Source organism: Dendrobates tinctorius, unplaced genomic scaffold, assembly GCF_039654945.1.
Source record: "Dendrobates tinctorius isolate UK_male_01 unplaced genomic scaffold, ASM3965494v1 ptg000177l, whole genome shotgun sequence".
Lineage (NCBI taxonomy): Eukaryota > Metazoa > Chordata > Amphibia > Anura > Dendrobatidae > Dendrobates > Dendrobates tinctorius.
The window spans coordinates 9,995,326-10,014,513 of NW_027361844.1; the positions used below are offsets into that span (position 1 = coordinate 9,995,326).

The following is a 19,188-nucleotide window of genomic DNA, read 5'->3' on the forward strand; positions in this document are numbered from 1 at the left end:
TGACTTGCCTACTACTACTTTTATGTATGGGGTCAAATTGACCCCTTCAGTACTTATAAGTATGAATTGTAAAATCCGGGCCCCTGAAAAAGTTAATTCATTTTTGTGTCCTAAAATATACACTACCATGAATAAATAAAAGTCACAAAAAGTCAGAACTCATTTGTTTAAAATTTTAGAAATTATAGGAAAAAGAAATGGCAAACGGGTCAAAATGACCCCTCCGGTAGTTCTAGTGTTAAAATGCCTTTAAATCCGTCGGAGCCCTCTCTTTCCACTAGAGCTAAAAAAAAAAAAAAAGTTAGAACGTTAAATTGGTTGTCCCCGCCTTTTTTTTTTTTTTCTCTTTAAATGGCCATATGGTGGTCTGATAAATAGTTTGGCTACAGTGGATCATGTAATCTGTGTTCTCTGTAGTGATGAGTTGATCAGTTGTGATTACTGATGATGATCTGGTAGGTGCGCAATTTTTTTTTTGGAGGGTGGGGGTGGTTTCACACCAGAAATATGGGTGGGCTACCCCTTTAAGTGACACAACCGTGTTTGTTTGCAGGAACCACTAGGGGACATTCAGAAGGTGTCCTGATATTGTTTATCCATTGTTTGTAGTAAGCTCTTATAGATTACATAAAATGAGTCTTACAGTTAAGAAAACGGTAGTATCTAAGTGTGCGTTTGTTTGTAGGGATGGAGCTCAGCTGAGCCCTGAGCGGTTACAGGATCAGCCGCAGATCACAGAACTCTTCATAGATCTTATGTGTCAGTATGACCCTGCTCAAGTGACTCAAGTGCTACAAATGCTGGAACACTACCGGCTGGAGGAGACTATTGAGGTGAGCACATAGACTAGTGCATCAAATCTAATGACTAGCATTAACCTCTTTGAAGGGTCTTGCTAGATATATAATGTATTCTATTTATCACTATAGATTGCCCAGAAGCACAATAACCATGAGACCTTAGCCTATCTATTGGAGAAGAAAGGGGATATCCAGGCAGCTTTCCAAGTCATGCTAACGGTAATTAGATTGCCAAAACTTTTTGGCGTTCTTTGTTTTAATTAAAGGCTGTTTTATGTATCCCAATTACCCCTGGCTGCCACATATAGACAGGTAATCCCATCTAAGCCAGCCCCTTTCTTCCTTACACATGACAATGACCTTTCATCAAAATAGAAATACTTGCAACACCATTGCATGACTTGAAGGGGTATTCTCAAGTTATCCCTTGAGCAGCTCAGAACTTTGCAGCCTCCTTACTTCCTGGTTTCTGGCAGGAGCAGACTCTCCTCAAGTGAAAATTTTGCTGAGCAGCAGAGCTGCATTATTATTGGAACTATGAGGCTCAGCAAAAGGTTTGCTGTAACACATGCAGCTATCAGTGGTTTGTTCTGAACACTACACTGCTGCCACTGTATTTGCACAAAGAGATAATGGGGCATTTGAACAAACACACACCTCCGGACAGTGGTGATTAATAGGCCTGCTTTGAAAACTGCTGGCTGGTGATCTTGTAAGATTTATAACCACAGCTCACCCGGAAGCAGAGAGGGCCGTAAACAGCTAACTGTTGCATATAAATCTGTGGGCTTTAGAGATGTAGCTTGTATGTTAGGCGCTAACGCCGCTCTTGAAATGCAGCGTCTGAGTTCCCTTGGCCATTGCCTGGGGAGGAACTGGTGGCTGATCTCCATGAAAACCAGCTGTACACCATGAAAGATAAAAGCTCTCATTGCAGGAGAGTGACAGCAGATAAGAAAATCAAGTCAATTGCAAACTTTCTTATTTTCATGCTGTCTAATTAAATCAATTTAATAACTGGAGAGCACCTCTTTAACAGTTGCATTAGATCCTACAGTCACGAATCATCCTACAAAGTCTTTATATCTTATCTGAGCTGTCAAATGAATGTGATGAAGAGACACAATTTGCAAGATGCACATATCACCTGCTATTCATTCTTCACATTTGATGTCACCATGCCTTTTTCATCCTAACTTGTAGTTTTTTTTTATCAATTATTTAGAGGCTACAAGACAGGCTTTCCGCACTGACAAAGGACTCTGTGGATGCAGCAGGTAGGCGACCAGTATGCTGTGCATCTTTCTCTCTTGCTTAGCATGCAATGGATGAGGGAGTAGAATACTAAGCTACTAACCTAAATAAACAATGTATAGTCACTGCACACGCTGATTGTACTTAATGTGAAGTAAATTTATTGCTTGACAGTGAGGAAGCGACATCAAACGACGTTTCGGCCACATCGGCCTTTATCACAAAGTCGCTGTAATAAAATACATACATAAAAATATCAAAAAATTGTTAACTTTATGCAAAATATATACACATAGTATCCAGAGAGCATGGAATATAAGCACTAGAATTATTTAGAAAGATGTGGAGACATCAAACACGTGAAACTGAGAGATAACGCGGTAGATAAGAAACATGAAGGAGCGTGGTCATACCCTTTTCAATTGAATGTAGGGTCTGTTTTCACCAAATCGATAGTGTCCACTATCGATTTGGTGAAAACAGACCCTACATTCAATTGAAAAGGGTATGACCACGCTCCTTCATGTTTCTTATCTACCGCGTTATCTCTCAGTTTCACGTGTTTGATGTCTCCACATCTTTCTAAATAATTCTAGTGCTTATATTCCATGCTCTCTGGATACTATGTGTATATATTTTGTATAAAGTTTACAATTTTTTGATATTTTTATGTATGTATTTTATTACAGCGACTTTGTGATAAAGGCCGATGTGGCCGAAACGTCGTTTGATGTCGCTTCCTCACTGTCAAGCAATAAATTTACTTCACATTAAGTACAATCCTCAGCGTGTGCAGTGACTATACATTGTTTATGCGATTCTGGGGCTATCCGTTCCTTCTCACTGGCACCGCGAACTCGAACCCTCTGGCCGAGTGCTAACCATCTGTATTACCTACTAACCTAAATAAGATTTAAATTTCCACTTTGGTCGATGATTAGTAAAATGTACAGTCATTATTTTTTTTCTGCCTATTTAAAATCTCAAGAGGCAGCTGCTATACTGATATTGTCTGCAGAAATGAAATGAAATGATCTATGTTCTCAGGGGAAAGGGACCACGCCATCATGAAAGGTAGAGTTTAAACATTGCCTATTTCAATACATGGAGGTACATTTGATTGATCCTCCAAAGGGCTTACTGCAAAATATATTTGATATTGAAATTAAGCGTTTTCCATTATAATGAAACAGATCTGAATTGGAAATTTCCTACAACTAGGAGCAAGCACTTGAAGTTGCGTAGCTCAAGTATCATCCTCAGAAGAGCATTTCAGTCCCAAATGGAAAGCTTATTTGGAGGATGATTGCAATGTTCTTTGTGCTCATCGAATTCTACCTTTCCCATTGCAGATGCCCAGCAAATGCCAGTCCTAAAAAATGTTGAAGAAACGCTGTCAGAAATTATTTCTTTATGTGAACGGACATCCCACACACTCAACCAACAGCAGAGAGAGGTACATTGGTGCTTGATATGTGCTTTGGCAATAGTAGTTCTCTGGGTCTCTATCAGAACTGGTATACAATCCTGTATCCAGCGCTTTTCATCAAATCTAAATATATTATATATTTATAATATATATCATATTTTCTTTTTTTTTCTTCCGAGTCCCCAAATAATACAATTGGGTAGTCCCTGTTCTGTCCTCACTAAATGAAGCAGAATTCATGTAGCTTATACAGGCAGCTAAACCGCTATACCGGGTGTCCAATAAGGAGACTGTAGTTGAATCTGTGCTTTATTGAACGTGATGGTATATTGGCACGGTGAAACTACAAGTAAAATATATATATATATACACTGAGTCAATACATCTGCACTAATGTCTAGCCAGGGGAAGGGCTAATTAACCAGGTTAATATGAGACAGGAATTAGATACAGGAAGCATAGATAAATACCAGCGATGCTATCACAAGGGGAGAAGAAAAATGAGATGCTTCCTGAATGCAGGCAGAAGGAAAATGGAGAACTGGAGGGAAATGGAGGCTGAACTAACCATAATCCTTTGCACCGGCTACCAGGATGCATTGCAACCTTACCAGAATGCACTGCAATGGAGGGAAAGTAAAGCAAAGTGAAAGTAAATCACAATAACACTGCGGTTATGACTCTGGTCACTAGAGGGAGCCAGAAATAATGAAAAAAATAACAAGCAGATAATCGAGGATTGTAAATTAGATGTTGGAAACAGAACAGTCCCAATGCAGTTCACATCACTAAGTTATGTGATATCAGGATGTAAGATGCTGGATATGCGCAGTTCATCACAGATATCATACACCCGTCTGAATGAGATCTATAGAAATCTTTAAAAACGTTTGTGATGTCACTTTCTAAATCTATTAGAGTTCCTCCTTTGCAGCTAAAATAACATCCTCTTGGAAGTCTATTTACAAGATTTTGGATGGTTAATGAAGAAGAGTGATTAATCACTGAACAGAATGTTTCCAGTGCTAAAGAGTGGTGTGGCAGATGCTTTACATCACTACATCCTACATCTGACATTGTGCTTGGTGATGTAAGACTTACATGCAGTGGTTTGGCCCTGGAAGCCCATGCCATAACTTTAGTGGCTTAAAGTTTTTGTGCAAATGTTAATGCCAGAGGAGGTTTGGTTGCTGGGATTCCTAAACACATCCAATTTTTCAGTTCTACCACTCACAGTTGTGTGGATTATATTCAGGACTTTGCTTGAATTCTGTGAACTCTTTAGAGTGAATCACTCGGTCACACATTAGGAAAGCCAGGGCTAGGGGCTGGATTTTATACACTTCTGGCAATGGGAATAAATAGAAAAATTGGATAATTAAGATGTGTCCCAATACTTCTGCCTATATAATATGAGGTTTGAAAATCTATACATGAAATTCAATAAAATTAAATTTATTTTTTACCCAGCAAGTACTGCTCTTTAAGGCCTCACTCACAGGAGCATATACTACGGCTGACTGCTTTCTGAACTTTTATCGGATAGTACTTGGCCCAAGGTGCTATGGGGCTGTGCAGATCTGTTATTTGTCAAAAGAAAAAAAATTGCAGCATGGTGTGAGCTGCTCCAGAACTCGGAACATGCGCACCCATATAAGCCTATGGGTGCTTGGGTAACGTCGGACTGCCCTCTGTCATCCAAGTGCAGTATGACATTCGCAGACGATGGAGAAATTAAGCTTTCCATCTTCTCTTCACTGATGATGCAGTTCTCTGATGCAAGAGAATCGGTTCACGCTAAGATGACACTCGGATCAAACTCTGACAAAATTGAACCAATTCTCTTACATGAGAGAATCTATGGCCGTCTGACCACAGACTTAAAGGAGATCTGTTACCCTTTTTATCCCCTATTAGCTGCTGGCATAGACATTGGGGGCTTATCTACAGCATTCTGCAATGCAGTAGATAAGCCTCCGATGTAACCTGAAAAGAGAAGAAAAACACGTTATATTATACTCACGGAGGTGGGCGGTCTGGTCCGATGGGTGTTGCGGTCCGGCGCCTCCCTTCTTCATGCGATGACGTCCTCTTCTCCCGTCCTGAAATGGCTCCGGCGCAGGCGCGTTGCTCTGCCCTGTTGAGGGTAGAGCAGAATTCTGCAGTGCGCTGGCGCCAGACCTCTCCCGACGCCTGCGCACTGCAGGACTCTGCTCTGCCCTCAACAGGGCAGAGCAGTGCGCCTGCGCCGGAGCCATTACAGGATGGGAGAAGAGGACGTCATCGCATGAAGAAGGGAGGCGCCGGACGGGACGGCGACACCCATCGGACCGGACCGCCCATCTCGGTGAGTATAATATAACGTGTTTTTCTTCTTTCAGGTTACATCGGAGGCTTATCTACAGCATTACAGAATGCTGTAGATAAGCCCCCGATGTCTATGCCAGCAGCTGCAAAGCCAAAAATAGGGTGACAGATTCCCTTTTAAGGGCATAATACCATTTTTTTTTTTTTTTTATGCACATTTATTCAGACTGTCATGAGCTTCATAGCATCATCGCTACAAACCAGCTCCTTCTGGCTCAACAGTGTGATATTTTTTTATTACAGACTCACCCCCTTTAATTCAGCAATATGTTCACTTTCCTCTGCAGGCGCTGTGGTTCCCACTGCTTGAGGCAATGATGTCACCACAAAAGCTTTTAAGTTCCTCTCCTTCTCCGCTATATTCGGAGGGTAAGTATCTTCCCCGCGTCTCGCCTCCTGGTACTTGAAGTGTAAGCACAGTGTGTGCAGCGTCTTTGCTACAAAGCAGATACAATGCTTCAAGAAAAGGCTTGTAAGGAAGGATTGTACAGAAATGGACTTAAAATGTCACATAAAAGAACACCTTTATAATACTAGAAAAAAGCTACGGGAGGTGGGTGGATTTATCAATAGTGCAGAAGCATGCTTGTATTTATAATCCAGCAAAAAAATGGAGAAAACCGCTCAGAATTGTGCAACTTGCTACACATGATAGACATTGCTATAAAACATGATTGGAGATTATTCACACCGGTGTGTTACTAACCAAAAAGATGCATGTCTTTAAAGAATTATTCCCAAACAATGGAGCAGCGGCTGCGCAGGCAGTGATGCAAGAGAATAGTGTCTACCCCCAGCAGTCCTATAGACGATGAGGAGAGCGATGGTGTGCAATGTGCTGCCACCACTCCATTATAAAGGCACATTTTAGTTCCTGGGGTTACAGTGGCTGGACTCCCAGCAATCTGCAACTTGGGAAGTTGGAAATAAACCTTTTAAAAAAATTAGGCTAATCCTACAACTCTTCAATTTTTTTGTCTTTCCTAGTAGGTGAAAAAAAGTGCCTAAGGCTAGTTTCACACTAGCGTTTTGGAGCGCAGCGACGGCCTGCGCACGGCCGCCGCTAAGCCCTGCCCCAGCTGGTAGCTCCGCCCACCGGCGCATGACGCTGCATGCGCCCTGCGTCCCCTATCTTTATCACTGTTTTTGCCCTGCGTTTTTCACCACTGACTTCCCTCAAATCAGTCAAAAGCGCAGGTAAAAAAACTTGCGTTTTTGTAGCTATGTTTTTCTTGTCAAGAGATGCAGAAATGGTGCAGAAACTTTACTCAACGTGTGCACAGCCCAAATCTGTTCTGTACTCCGAGAACCCTTTAGCAAAAAACAGTGCAAATCTGCAGGGAAATACTAGTTTAAACACACGTGGTAGCCAAACTAGACATTCAGCTGTAGGGAGTAACTCCAGTTTATAATACTTGCATTTTGTTGGTTGCTATTGTATACAGACTCTTCTTTTCCCTGCACTACTAATATTAAATAGTAGAGAAAAGTAATACACTTCCCATATGTTTTTCTATGAGTTGTGTGCAATTCCTAGATTTCCCCTATAATGTCCCGGAGTTCATTTATTCTTATTTGTTTTATCCTTTAGCTTTGAAGAGCATGACAATGGAAGTCCTCAATAGTATGGCTGCCTATATCTCCCTCCCGTCCATACTCCAGAGGATTCTGCAGGTAAGTGCATCATGTACTGAGATGGACACACGTCAGATGACGACCTGCCAGATAGGGCACCGTTCAGACCTGGCACATAACTCTAGTGATTAACCACAATGTTGATGTCTTAGATTTTATCACAGCTGTAATTTTTACAACTTACTAGAGCCATCCGCAAAGATCCTTGATAAACCGCTATTTACTGTACTAGCATTCATACATTGCATCCCAGATAAAGGTATATTGGATGACGAGATTAAAAATAAAGCTGGGTCACTTCCCAAAGACTCCAGCTATTATTTCTCTTTTGCACTTTGCAGGTCGTTAGTTTTAACATTACAACTTAATAATTACAGGTTTCTATGTGAAACTTACCTTGCCCTAAATCATTCAGTCCACTATTGAGTTAAATACTCTGCCAGCGTACACCAAGGTTCATCTGCTGCCCGCTTGTCCTTGGCTCGTTTTCCCGCAGAATGCAGATGTTGCAGAGAAACTCTTTGAAATCTGGGTCACCATTTCATGCATATTTCATGGCGGCTCCGTACTATTATCATGACTGGGTATTCATAGACATTAACCCTCTTGTTACATAGTGTTTTGCAGCATATTAAAGCTATGTCGTTAAGCCTTCGCTTGGTTTACGATTTTTTTTTTTTTTTTTTAATTTTGCGGTGTTTGGTAACTTTAGCTACATCAGCAACCTTCTGGGATCAAACATGGTTACTGCCTTATGGAATAATGTATTACTTAATGTGCCTTATTGTCTCCAAAGTCATAGGACGTTCGCGACCAAACGTGAAAAGCTGTTACAGGGGTAGTATATTATGGTGGGATGTGTGTGTTGGCCTCACAGCAGATGGACAGTTCTAATTGCCATAATACTTAGGCCTGTTTCACACTTCCGTTTTTGACCATCATTCAAAATCCGCCGGGTTTTCTTGGCGGATCCGTTTTTTTCCCCATTGAGTTGCATTACCGGCGGATCTTGACGGATGGCCATCCGTTGGTTCCTTTTTTTGCGGATCCGCCAAATTTTTTGCGTCCGCCTACATGCCTGGACAGACCCTGCAACGTTTTTTTGGCTGCAGGATCCGCATTTTACAGTGCGCATGCCCAGAGAAAGGAAGTCAGCCGGGAATTTAACCCTGAAACCCTTTCTGGCGGACAAAAAAAAATTCTCTCTTTCTCTTTCTTTCTTTCTCTCTCTCTTTCTCTTTCTCTCTCTTTCTTTCTTTCTCTCTCTCTCTCTCTCTCTCTCTCTCTCTCTCTCTCTCTCTCTCTCTCTCTCTCTCTCTCTCTCTCTTTCTCTTTCTCTTTCTCTTTCTCTCTCTCTTTTTCTCTTTCTCTTTCTCTCTCTTTTTCTCTCTCTCGTTTGCAAATGAACCAATCAGACGACGTTTCCTGCTGTCATTATTCTACATAATGTTACGTGGCAAGGAGTGCTGAGCATTTGGACATGTTTTTTGTGTGAAATTCACCACCTATAGCATCGATAAAACACTTTCTATAATTTGCGATGTCTTTTTCATCTTGTTTATTGGATTGTAGCTTATTCTTTAGCATAAATGTTTCATTTCAGACTCCTTGATAGGTTGCCGGCATGAGCAGCTTGTTTTTAGGTCCTGGTTTTTGGACTCTCTTCAAGTATAGCTTGAACCATTACCTTCAAGTGAAGAAATCTTAGAAAAGGGTGAATTTTCCCAGGAGATGTTAGTCTGCAAAGAAGAGCATATAAATATTAGACAATAATAAGTGAGTACAGGTTAGGAGACTTGGTGGAGATATAATACTAGCAAACTAGAATTCTATAAGACTAGCAAGACAGAGGAGGAGTTCTTGTGCAAAGGCAGCAATGTAATGAATCTTTTTCAGAGAGGCTACACTGTATACGAATTCTTTAACTCTTTATCGGTGAAGGTCTTGAGACCCCGACAATCATTCAAACCATAGGACAGAAGCACTTGGCTTATGACGTCAAGACACTATTCCTCTAGCAGCCAAGACATAAGCATGATGTTTTTCGCCAATGCATTGGCAGGTGACCAGAAAGTCACTTTACAGCTATGACCCCTTGATACATGCATAAATGTTGCTTTATAAGTCGCTGATTTTGTGGATTGATCCCTGAAGAAAATGAGGGTGCTCTCCGTTCTTGCACTATGTATTATAGGTTAGTAAAACTTTGTCCTGAAACTGAAGAAAGTTTTTTTTTGTTTTTGAGAAACTGCAAAAAGTTTGATGCGAAATCTTGCCAGATTTAATACTTTTACAGTTGTAGAATCTGAAGCATATTCATAACTCAAAACCGGTCCTGTACTGACAAATACACAAGATATTGGTTCCAATAGGTCTGTAGAGGTCTATCTAATTAATGACACTTTTCTAGTCTTGCCTTTTTAAGATACCCCCTCTCCACTTCCTCACCGGTGCCAACCAAGTCAATTTAGATAATGCTAACAAGTAACTAAACTTTTCTAATTTTAATGTGTTGTAGGTCCTTTAATTGCTAGCCATACTGTGGGGGTCTAGGTTCTGAGATCCCATTGATTGCTAAAAAGACCCCTTAGAATTGAGCAGCTTAGGAGGCAGGAGCGCACACAGAGCGGTGTACAGTTTTAATAGCAAGTCCAACACCGTCCTTTTAGCTGTATCTGAAAACTAAGAAATCGATAGCACAGATGCCTACTGTACGCATTATATATGGACAAAAACAAAATGACCTTATACACTGTGGTAAGTAAATAGTAATAGTACATATAAATATCATGGGGTACCTACCGTAGTTACTATTCTGATTAAAAAAAAAAAAATGTAAAAATCATTCCAGCGCAATAAGGTCTACGGTTAGAGCCGTATTTGCCACTGGGCACCAGAGAGTGGGTGTCTATAGCGTAATGCTGCTGGGATGCACCATGAATAAGGAAAAAAATAATAATTTCCCTCTGCTTCACCTGTAGACCAAGTGTCAGTATAGCCATTTTTTAATTTGATGTGGATATCTATCCATCTGATACTATTCACAATCTAGAGAGTCATAATATATAAATTACAGTCATGGCCGAAAGTGTCAAAACCCTTGAAACTGTAATGGAAAATGAAGTATTTCACCCAGAAAATTATTGCAATTACACTTTTTTTTTTTTTTATACATACATTTATTTACAAAATTGTGAGTAAACACCTTTGTTTCAAGTATGTGGTGCTTGTTTAAATTCGCCTGTAACAAGCAGCAGGTGTGGGCAATATGGAAATCACACCTGAAACCAGCGCCATGCCAGTCACTAAGCTCTGAGCCACCAAACCTGTAGGAAAAATGTCCAGTGGAGAGACTACTTCATGTGGAGTAGCTCATTTTCTTATGACACTGCCATGATCTCAGCACTGCACACATACAAACATCAGCTCAATTTATATGCAATAATGGCACAAACTTTTCCCTTAGAGAGACTAATAAAAAGTTACGTGACCTGCTGACAAATTGACCTGCCCCTGCTGAATATTTAGGAGAAAATTGTTGTAAAGTCGATTGTGGAATGCTGCATCCGCAGCCATCTTATGCTATGTTCACACGTTGCAGTTTTGCAGCATTTGTTATGCAAATTTCAGCTGCGTTTCAGTAAAGCCTGAGATTTCAGAAATCTCATTCACATACAATTTTTTTTATTTTTTTCTTGACTGTTTTGGCTAAAAGCAGTGTTTTTTGCAGGGTGTCACTTTGCCTTTTTTTCTATGTTTTTTGCGTTTTTCCAAAACACACACACAGAAAATAAATACTGTATGTATATAATGCACCCTGAGGAAGAAGTAACGAAGCGTGCGTTGGGGTGGGGGAAATGTTACCAGCACTTACAGCACTTTACTGGACCTCTGTGGACCTGGCACAAATATAGGTAAATGCATAATATGCTCTATTTATGATCTTTATATGGCATTGGTTGATAGGCAGTTATGTGGGACCTTGGATTAAGGCACTTGTACCTTTTCCCGCTATAATATATGCTGGATTATGTAAAAAGCCTTTATATCTAAAACTAATTCCTGCAGTGGGTACCATTGAATTATATTGGCTGGTCCAATTTTTGGTTTATTTGCAGTATCTATACTATTCATCTACTTTTTGTGCTTTTGTAGCATTTCCCTATGTTTTGAGGCATCTTGTAGATGACTTTCTCGTAAATTGGTTCATTTTTTTTTTTTTTTAATATTTATTAATAAAAAACTACTTTTTAAACAAACTCAATTACTCTTATGGTTCTTGTTGTGTGTCCTGGACGACAGTTTATGTTCGTGTTCACATTAATTGATTTTCGTGTCTTGATTTGAACCATAACTTATTTTTGGACTTCTCTAAAATTTGATATCTATATAACAAAACGTGTGTAATTGCAATAACTTTCTTTGTGAAATTCATTTTCTGGAAGAATTTAAAGTGTGCCAAGTTGCTAGTAACACGTTCGGTCATGACTATAAAATATAAAATATGCAGCCTTCTGCACTCGATTCCGCCCTCTGATGCCTAATGGCAAATATGTCCCTGTCTACCGTTGGCAATTTTTTTTTAAATTTATAAGTAATGGTCAGCTCTTGCTCTCTTCCGCTTTGCAGGCGAGCACATGGACCTGCACATGGAGCGGTCACATTTGCAATTTCCAGACTTGACTGGCCCGAGATTTAGTGCAGCCATATGAACTCTGCATAAGACCAAGTCGCCACACTTTTGTGTAAAGAATTAAATGTTAGTCACAAATTGTTTTAACTTTATTTTTTGGGGGGCTAAATATTAATTTGCATTTACGTAGCGTAGCCATGTAATCTGTCTTGTCTGTGGACTATAGGCTTTGAATTGTATATTCCAGCTGTGCCCCTGACTGCCCTCGTTTTGCACTGGAGCACTACTGAATCGCCAATTGCGTAGTATAATTCTCAGCCTTGACTTTCTGCCGCCCTGAAGACTCATTAGCTCGTCTTACTGCTGACGTGAATTTCCCTTAATGTCACACTGCTTTTTGAAGCTTGTTTCCATGTATTAAATCAGTGGATCTCTTACCAGGTGGGTGGTCTGTCCTCCTTATTCATTGCACACTTGGGGCCATCATCTTAACCCTTTTCTGACATCGGGCGTAATAGTACGCTGATGTCGGTATCCCTCCCTTTGATGTGGGCTCCAACGGTGAGCCCAAATCTTTCCCAGGACATCTCAGCTGTTTTGAACAGCTGACGTGCCCACAATAGCTGCAGGAGGAATCACGATCCATCTACGGCTAGTAACCTATTAAATGCAGCATTTAAATGGCACTTCTGGCCATCAGGCCAGAAATGCGCACACCGGTGGCCCGTGTCACGTGATCGTTGGTCATTGGTGTGTCGGCATGACAACCGGAGGTCTCCTGGAGACCTCTAGGATTGTCAGTGCCTGATTGCTGTGAGCGTCACCTAGTGGTCGGCGCTCATAGCAAGTCAGTAATTCAGCTCATCGCCTCTATGTAGCTGAGCTGATCGAATTATGGCAGCTTCTAGCCTCCCATGGAGACTATTGAAGTATGCCAAAAGTGTAAAAAAAAAAAAAAAAAAAAAAGTTTCTAAAATGATATAAAAATAAAAGTTCAAATCGCCCCCCTTTCGCCCCATTCAAAATAACACAATAAAAATAAAATCACACATGCACATATTAGGTATCGCCACTTTCAGAATGGCCCGATCCATCAATAAAAAAAGGATTAACCTGATCGCTAAATTGCGTAGCGAGAAAAAAATCAAAACTCCAGAATTACGTTTTATTGGTCACCGCGACATTGCATTAACATGCAGTAACGGGTGATCAAAAGATCGTATCTGCATCAAAATGGTATCACTAAAAACGTCAGCTTGGCACACAAAAAATAAGCCCTCAACCATGTAAGACTCTGAGTATTCTTAGGACTAGCAGCGACTGCTTCTGTGACTGTTTACACTAAAGAAGAAATGACTCTCAGGATGAGACCGGTAGACTAGTTCCAATCATTGAGGGGGTAAAACTTGTATTTAGGAGAGGATTTTGATACAAGATGTCGCTGTCTGCCATCTTCCCTTCTTGCTCTGTTGTGGATGAGCCTTCAGCACAGTGTTGGTGAGTGGGGAGTCGGCGATTACAGTACCTGTCTTGTATTGTATCCTGCTGTGCAGGAAGATCTGAGCTGTCCACCAGCGATTAGATTAAATGCAATGTTGGGAACCCAGTCGGTGACGACTGACTATGAATCTGAGCATTGGAGACAGTGTGGGTTCAGTGTGGAACTGCTTACGGGGGATGAAAGTGGTTTCTGGTGGAGCAGGATTTGAATTGTAATTAGTGGGGTGCCTCTTCCTCCATCAGCTGTTTGTTTTTAATAAATTTATACATAAACTATGATGGCATTATGAACAGTAATGGAGCACATGATGATTACTCCGCTCCTCAGGATGGTAACAATTGCTCTCATTGTTGGGACCAGCCATAGTGTAAGAATCGGGTGTTCCTGTTGCTGCATGAACCAGTTATCATCCTAAGTATGTAACAGTACAGACAGAGGGCTATTAAATGCATAAAGCATGTGAGGACATGATGCGAAGAACCTGGTTATGGAAAAAATTTTGAATGAGCAACACAGGGATAGTTAGGTTACTGTGTTGAGATGGTAGGCCAGTCTGAATAAATTCGTTTTTAGGGCATGCTTAGAACTTTGGGGATTGGGGGTTAACCTGGGTAGTACATTTCAAAGAATTTTACACAGCACGTGAAAAGTCTTGGAGACGGGAGTGGGAGGTTCTGATTATTGAGGATGTTAACCTTAAGTCATTAGCAGAACGGAGGGCACGGGTGGGATGGAAGGCTGAGACGAGGGAGGAGATTAGGGTGGTGCTGAGCCATGAGACATGGAGTGCTTTGTGGGTGAGGGTAATAAGTTTGTACTGGATTCTGGAGTGGATGGGTAACCAGTGTAATGACTGGCACAAGGTAGAGGCATCGGTGTAACGATTGGTGAGGAATATGATCCTAGCTGCAGCATTCAAGACAGATAGGAGAGGGGAGATTTTGGTAAGAGGGAGGCCGATTAGTAGAGAGTCACAATAGTTCAGACGCGAATGAACAAGAGAAACAGTAAGAGTTTTTGCAGAGTTGAAAGTAAGAAAGGGTCATATTCTAGAAATCTTTTTGAGGTGCAGATAACAAGAGCGAGCGGATGTGGGGGGGGTGAATGAAAGCTTGGAATCAAGTATAACTCCAAGACAAACTGGCATGTTGCTGGGGAGTAACAATTGAACCACACATGGAAATGGCAATGTTGGGCATAGGTAGATTAGTAGAGGGAGGAAACACAAGGAGTTCAGTTTTTGACCGCTTCAGTTTCAGATAGAGGGAGGACATGATGTTGGGGACAGCAGTAAGACCATCACTGGTGTTTTCTAAAAAGGCAGGCGTAATATGAAGATAAGTGTATAACTGAGTATCATCATAGAGATGGTACTGGAAACCAAATCTACTGATTGTTTGTCCAATAGGGCAGTATACAAAGAGAAGAGGTGGAGGCCTAGAACCTTGAGGGACCTCAACAGTAAGGGGAAGATGAAAGGAGGAGGAGCCAGCAAAAGATACAGTGAAGAAGCTGTCCAAGAGAGAGGAGGAGAACCAGGAGAGAACTGTGTCCTTGAGGCTGATCGAGCATAGCGAGGAGGAGCTGATGATCCACAGTGTTGAATGCTGCAGAGAGATCCAAGAGAATTAGCATGGAGTAGTGACCATTAGATTTAGCTGTAGTAGATCGTTAGAGACTTTTAATGAGGGCAGTTTCAGTATATAAATGATTAGATCCATCGTGAAGCATCGAGCGCCTGTAATTGGTTTTAAGTCATACCGTACTGACAGTCCCTTTTCAATAGTGCAGACTCTCAGCTTTAATTTTAGGGTATTCACATCCAATTTGGAGTAAGGGTGTAGGAATTACAGCTCTTTAATATATAGTGACCTCTTTTTAAAGGGATCAAAAGTAATTGGGCAGTTATCTCAAATGCTCTTTCATGGGCTGCATGGGCTATTCCCTCTTTAATCCATTATCAATTAAGCAGGCAAAAGGTCTGGAGCTGATTCAAGGTGTGGCATTTGGAAGCTGTTGCTGTGAACCCAAGACATGTGGTCAAAAGAGCTCTCAATAGTTTACCTCGGACATGACCACTTTGTACTTTTTCGTCTTGTTCAGTGGTGGTCGGGTTTCCGCCTCCTTACCTCGGCCATGTCTCTGAGCACTGAACACCTTGTACTTCTGGGCGCTTCAGGGAGGTTGCAGTTCTGGAATATGACAGCACTGGAGGATAATGGGTTCTTGGTCCCGTCACATTTGTTTCTTCCATCTTAAAGTGCATCTATCATGAGCTGTCTGCTTTTGTTTTCAGTTTCTCCCGGTAGCCACACTTTCACTATGGTGGACGTGCAGCATTGTAACCCTAATTACCTACAGATTATCCTTCTATCTGCAGGTAAATGGCATTTTCCAAGGTGAAAAGTCCCCTTTAAGAGAGAGTCTGGTCCTCCCTACATCCATGTTGTCAGAGCAGCTTCTTCTTTTCTGCTCTGTTGACAGAGTGTAACTGCAGACAACATGTTGATTGACAGCTGACTCCCCGCTGCCTAACTGCTGGTACCTGTCTGTCTTATGGGCATGATGTGGGCAGTGGCGCTGCGTGACCATAGTTGAAGAGAAATAGCTGCTTTATTGAGGTGAGGTAAAAGGAAGCAGGAATGTCACCCCCTGAGCTGGCAGAACAGGCTGGTAGTCTGCAACTACCTGCTGGTAACTTCTTGGCACCATATGAAAAATATAACTGAAGTCCCGGAAAACGCATTTAACTGTCCACTAAGGGTATGCCCTAGTACTTTTAGCTGCTTCACTGCTTTGAAATCCTAAACTGGTTAAAAGTGAAAAAAGAAATATATATTTTAAAGCCACTCACAGTGAGGGAACTCTAAAACAAATATACACATAACCGCAAAAATGGCAGTTAAGAAAGGAAGAAGCAGTACGCGAAACGCGCGTCAGGGGTGCATAGTTTTTTGTCAGACTGTCTTTGAACATGACTGTAAACCTTTTATACGTGTGTGGTCTCATAAACATACAAGTCCTTTTTACTTATTTGTTTCTGAATTTAGGATCCTGTGTACGGGAGAGGAAAGTTGGGTGAAATCCAAGGCTTGGTGTTAGGAATGCTGGATACATTTAGCTATGAACAGGTAATGCTGGAGTTCTTATACACTGCTTTCTATTACAAGTAAAATGGCAAAAAGGTATTGCGTGATCAGGTCTGCTTTCTCCTTATGTCTGTAATCACATATTACAGATTAAGGCATGTTTTCTTAAATCTCTGCAGTGTGCCAGGCAGCTGTTATTCCTCATAGAAATCAATGAATAAGCTGCCACCTGGATTTCACCATCTTCTCAATAGTGCATGTCCCTTCACAGTTTGAGATTGACCAATCAGCGCAATTGACAAGGGGTGTAAATACTTATGTCCCCAAAAAAACTGAGAAAAGTATTCAAGGTGTGATACCTTTTTTACATCCATTTTTCTGGCTAGCACGGTACCACAATATTATTTTGTATTGTACATCAATTGACAAGGGGAAAAGTAAAGCCCAATTGTCAATTTATTCATGTTTCCAAGAGGGACAACAGAAATGTGCTACTACTCAGAGTTCTAAGAGAATATGCCCCAGAATTGTTATTGTATTAGAAGTGAATTTACTAGTATACACATGTTGGGAAAGCCTTCTCGTTCCCACTAAAGATGTTCTGCAAGTCTGTATTTTAGCTTTAGTTGCACTGGATGTGTAGTAACTTGCAATCTATTGTCCAAAGTCTGTCTGAATGGTGTTCTATGCACACAAGTAAGTAATCAAAAGAAGTTTGGTGTTTTTCCAAAGTGTGATAGCAAATATTGTAATGAGAAAATAATAATTGGTAGTGATGGATCCTGGTCATGTATAGTAATAGGTAGTGATGGATCTTGATCATGTATAGTAATAATGGGTAGTGATGGATCCTGACTATAGTAATAATGGGTAGTGATGGATCCTAGCCAGGTATATTAGTAATGGGTAGTGATGGATCCTGATCATGTATAGTAATAATGGGTTCTGATGGATCCTGGCCATGTATAGTATTAATGGGTAGTGATGGATCCTGACTATGTATAGTTATAATGGGTAGTGAAGGATTCTGACTATGTATAGTAATAATGGGTAGTGATGGATCCTAGCCAGGTATGGTGGTAATGGGTAGTGATGGATCCTGGTCATGTATAGTAATAGTGGGTAGTGATGGATCCCGACTATGTATAGTAGTAATGGGTAGTGATGGATCCTAGCCAGGTATATTAGTAATGGGTAGTGATGGATCCTGGTCATGTATAGTAATAGTGGGTAGTGATGGATCCCGACTATGTATAGTAGTAATGGGTAGTGATGGATCCTAGCCAGGTATATTAGTAATGGGTAGTGATGGATCCTGAACTTGTATAGTAATAGTGGGTAGTGATGGATCCTGACTGTGTATAGTAGTAATGGGTAGTGATGGATCCTGGCCATGTACAGTTGTGGCCAAAAGTATTGACACCCCTGCAATTCTGTCAGATAATACTCAGTTTCTTCCTGAAAATGATTGCAAACACAAATTCTTTGGTATTATTATCTTCATTTAATTTGTCTTAAATGAAAAAACACAAAAGAGAATGAAGCAAAAAGCAAAACATTGATCATTTCACACAAAACTCCAAAAATGTTTCTTGTTTGCACAGACACTGTTGGAAACTACTACGAACTTGCTGAACCAAGACTTGCACTGGTCTCTGCGCAACCTTAAAGCTTTGATTACCAAGGCTCTCGTACCAAAGCAGGATTACTGCTGCGTCTGCCTACAGCAGTACAAGAAGAGACAAGAATCCACAGATGATATCATTATTTTCAGGTAGGTGCCTCAGTAAAACATTTATCATTTCAATAATTTGTACTCAAAGTGCAAAAAGCGACACTTTGCTGTGATCTTCACTGGAGGTGAGGACATGATATGTGCATGTTTCTGAATCACATCCTCTGATGTGGAGCTTACTATTGGGGACCCAACTTGTTCTAAAATAAGGTTTTTTTATTTCCTTCTCTAATTTTTTCAGTGTTTCATAACTCACTTCTGTGTGAATTTGTCAATGTTTTGTCTTTTCGCTTCATGCACTTAGTGTTGCGCCTCCATTCTGGTGAATAAGTCCCAAAGGCATCTTAATAGCATACAAAGTAGAAACAGCAGCTTAGAGGAAATGTCACTGCTTTTAATGTCACTTGTCCTTGTAAGTTTTTCCTAGTGACCTTCTCTACCTCTGCCCATGGCGACAAAATTAGATTGCAATTCTGGGATCTGCATTTGACGTGCAGTTTTTAAAAAGTCAGTTGAGTTCTTTGTGAAGATTTGTCAGTACAACTGCTCATGCTAACCCCTCCACAACCAAGCATGTAAAACTACATTATATGGTCGTAATGGGTGTGAGGAGCTGGCTCGGGATCTGAGCCTTGCACCAGACCTGACATATGCCTGCAGTGTTGCCCAGCCAGCGTTTGCCAGTAACTTCAGTGGCGATCTATAGAGCTGATCACTGCTGTTGAACCATTTAAATGCCGCTGTC

The 19,188-nt window shown here is 40.9% G+C and overlaps 1 protein-coding gene across 4 annotated transcripts in view; it reads left to right on the forward strand.

Moving 5' to 3' along the window:
* VPS8 (VPS8 subunit of CORVET complex) overlaps positions 1 to 19,188 on the forward strand; it is a 313,830-nt gene that overhangs the window by 226,125 nt on the left and 68,517 nt on the right. For all 4 annotated transcript variants that reach the window (XM_073551536.1, XM_073551537.1, XM_073551539.1 and 1 more), the window contains 8 exons: positions 686 to 833; positions 930 to 1,019; positions 2,026 to 2,077; positions 3,407 to 3,510; positions 6,138 to 6,219; positions 7,442 to 7,524; positions 16,670 to 16,750; positions 18,313 to 18,482. In XM_073551536.1, the coding sequence (XP_073407637.1) occupies positions 686 to 833; positions 930 to 1,019; positions 2,026 to 2,077; positions 3,407 to 3,510; positions 6,138 to 6,219; positions 7,442 to 7,524; positions 16,670 to 16,750; positions 18,313 to 18,482 (810 nt within the window). The remainder of the gene's footprint in view (positions 1 to 685; positions 834 to 929; positions 1,020 to 2,025; positions 2,078 to 3,406; positions 3,511 to 6,137; positions 6,220 to 7,441; positions 7,525 to 16,669; positions 16,751 to 18,312; positions 18,483 to 19,188) is intronic.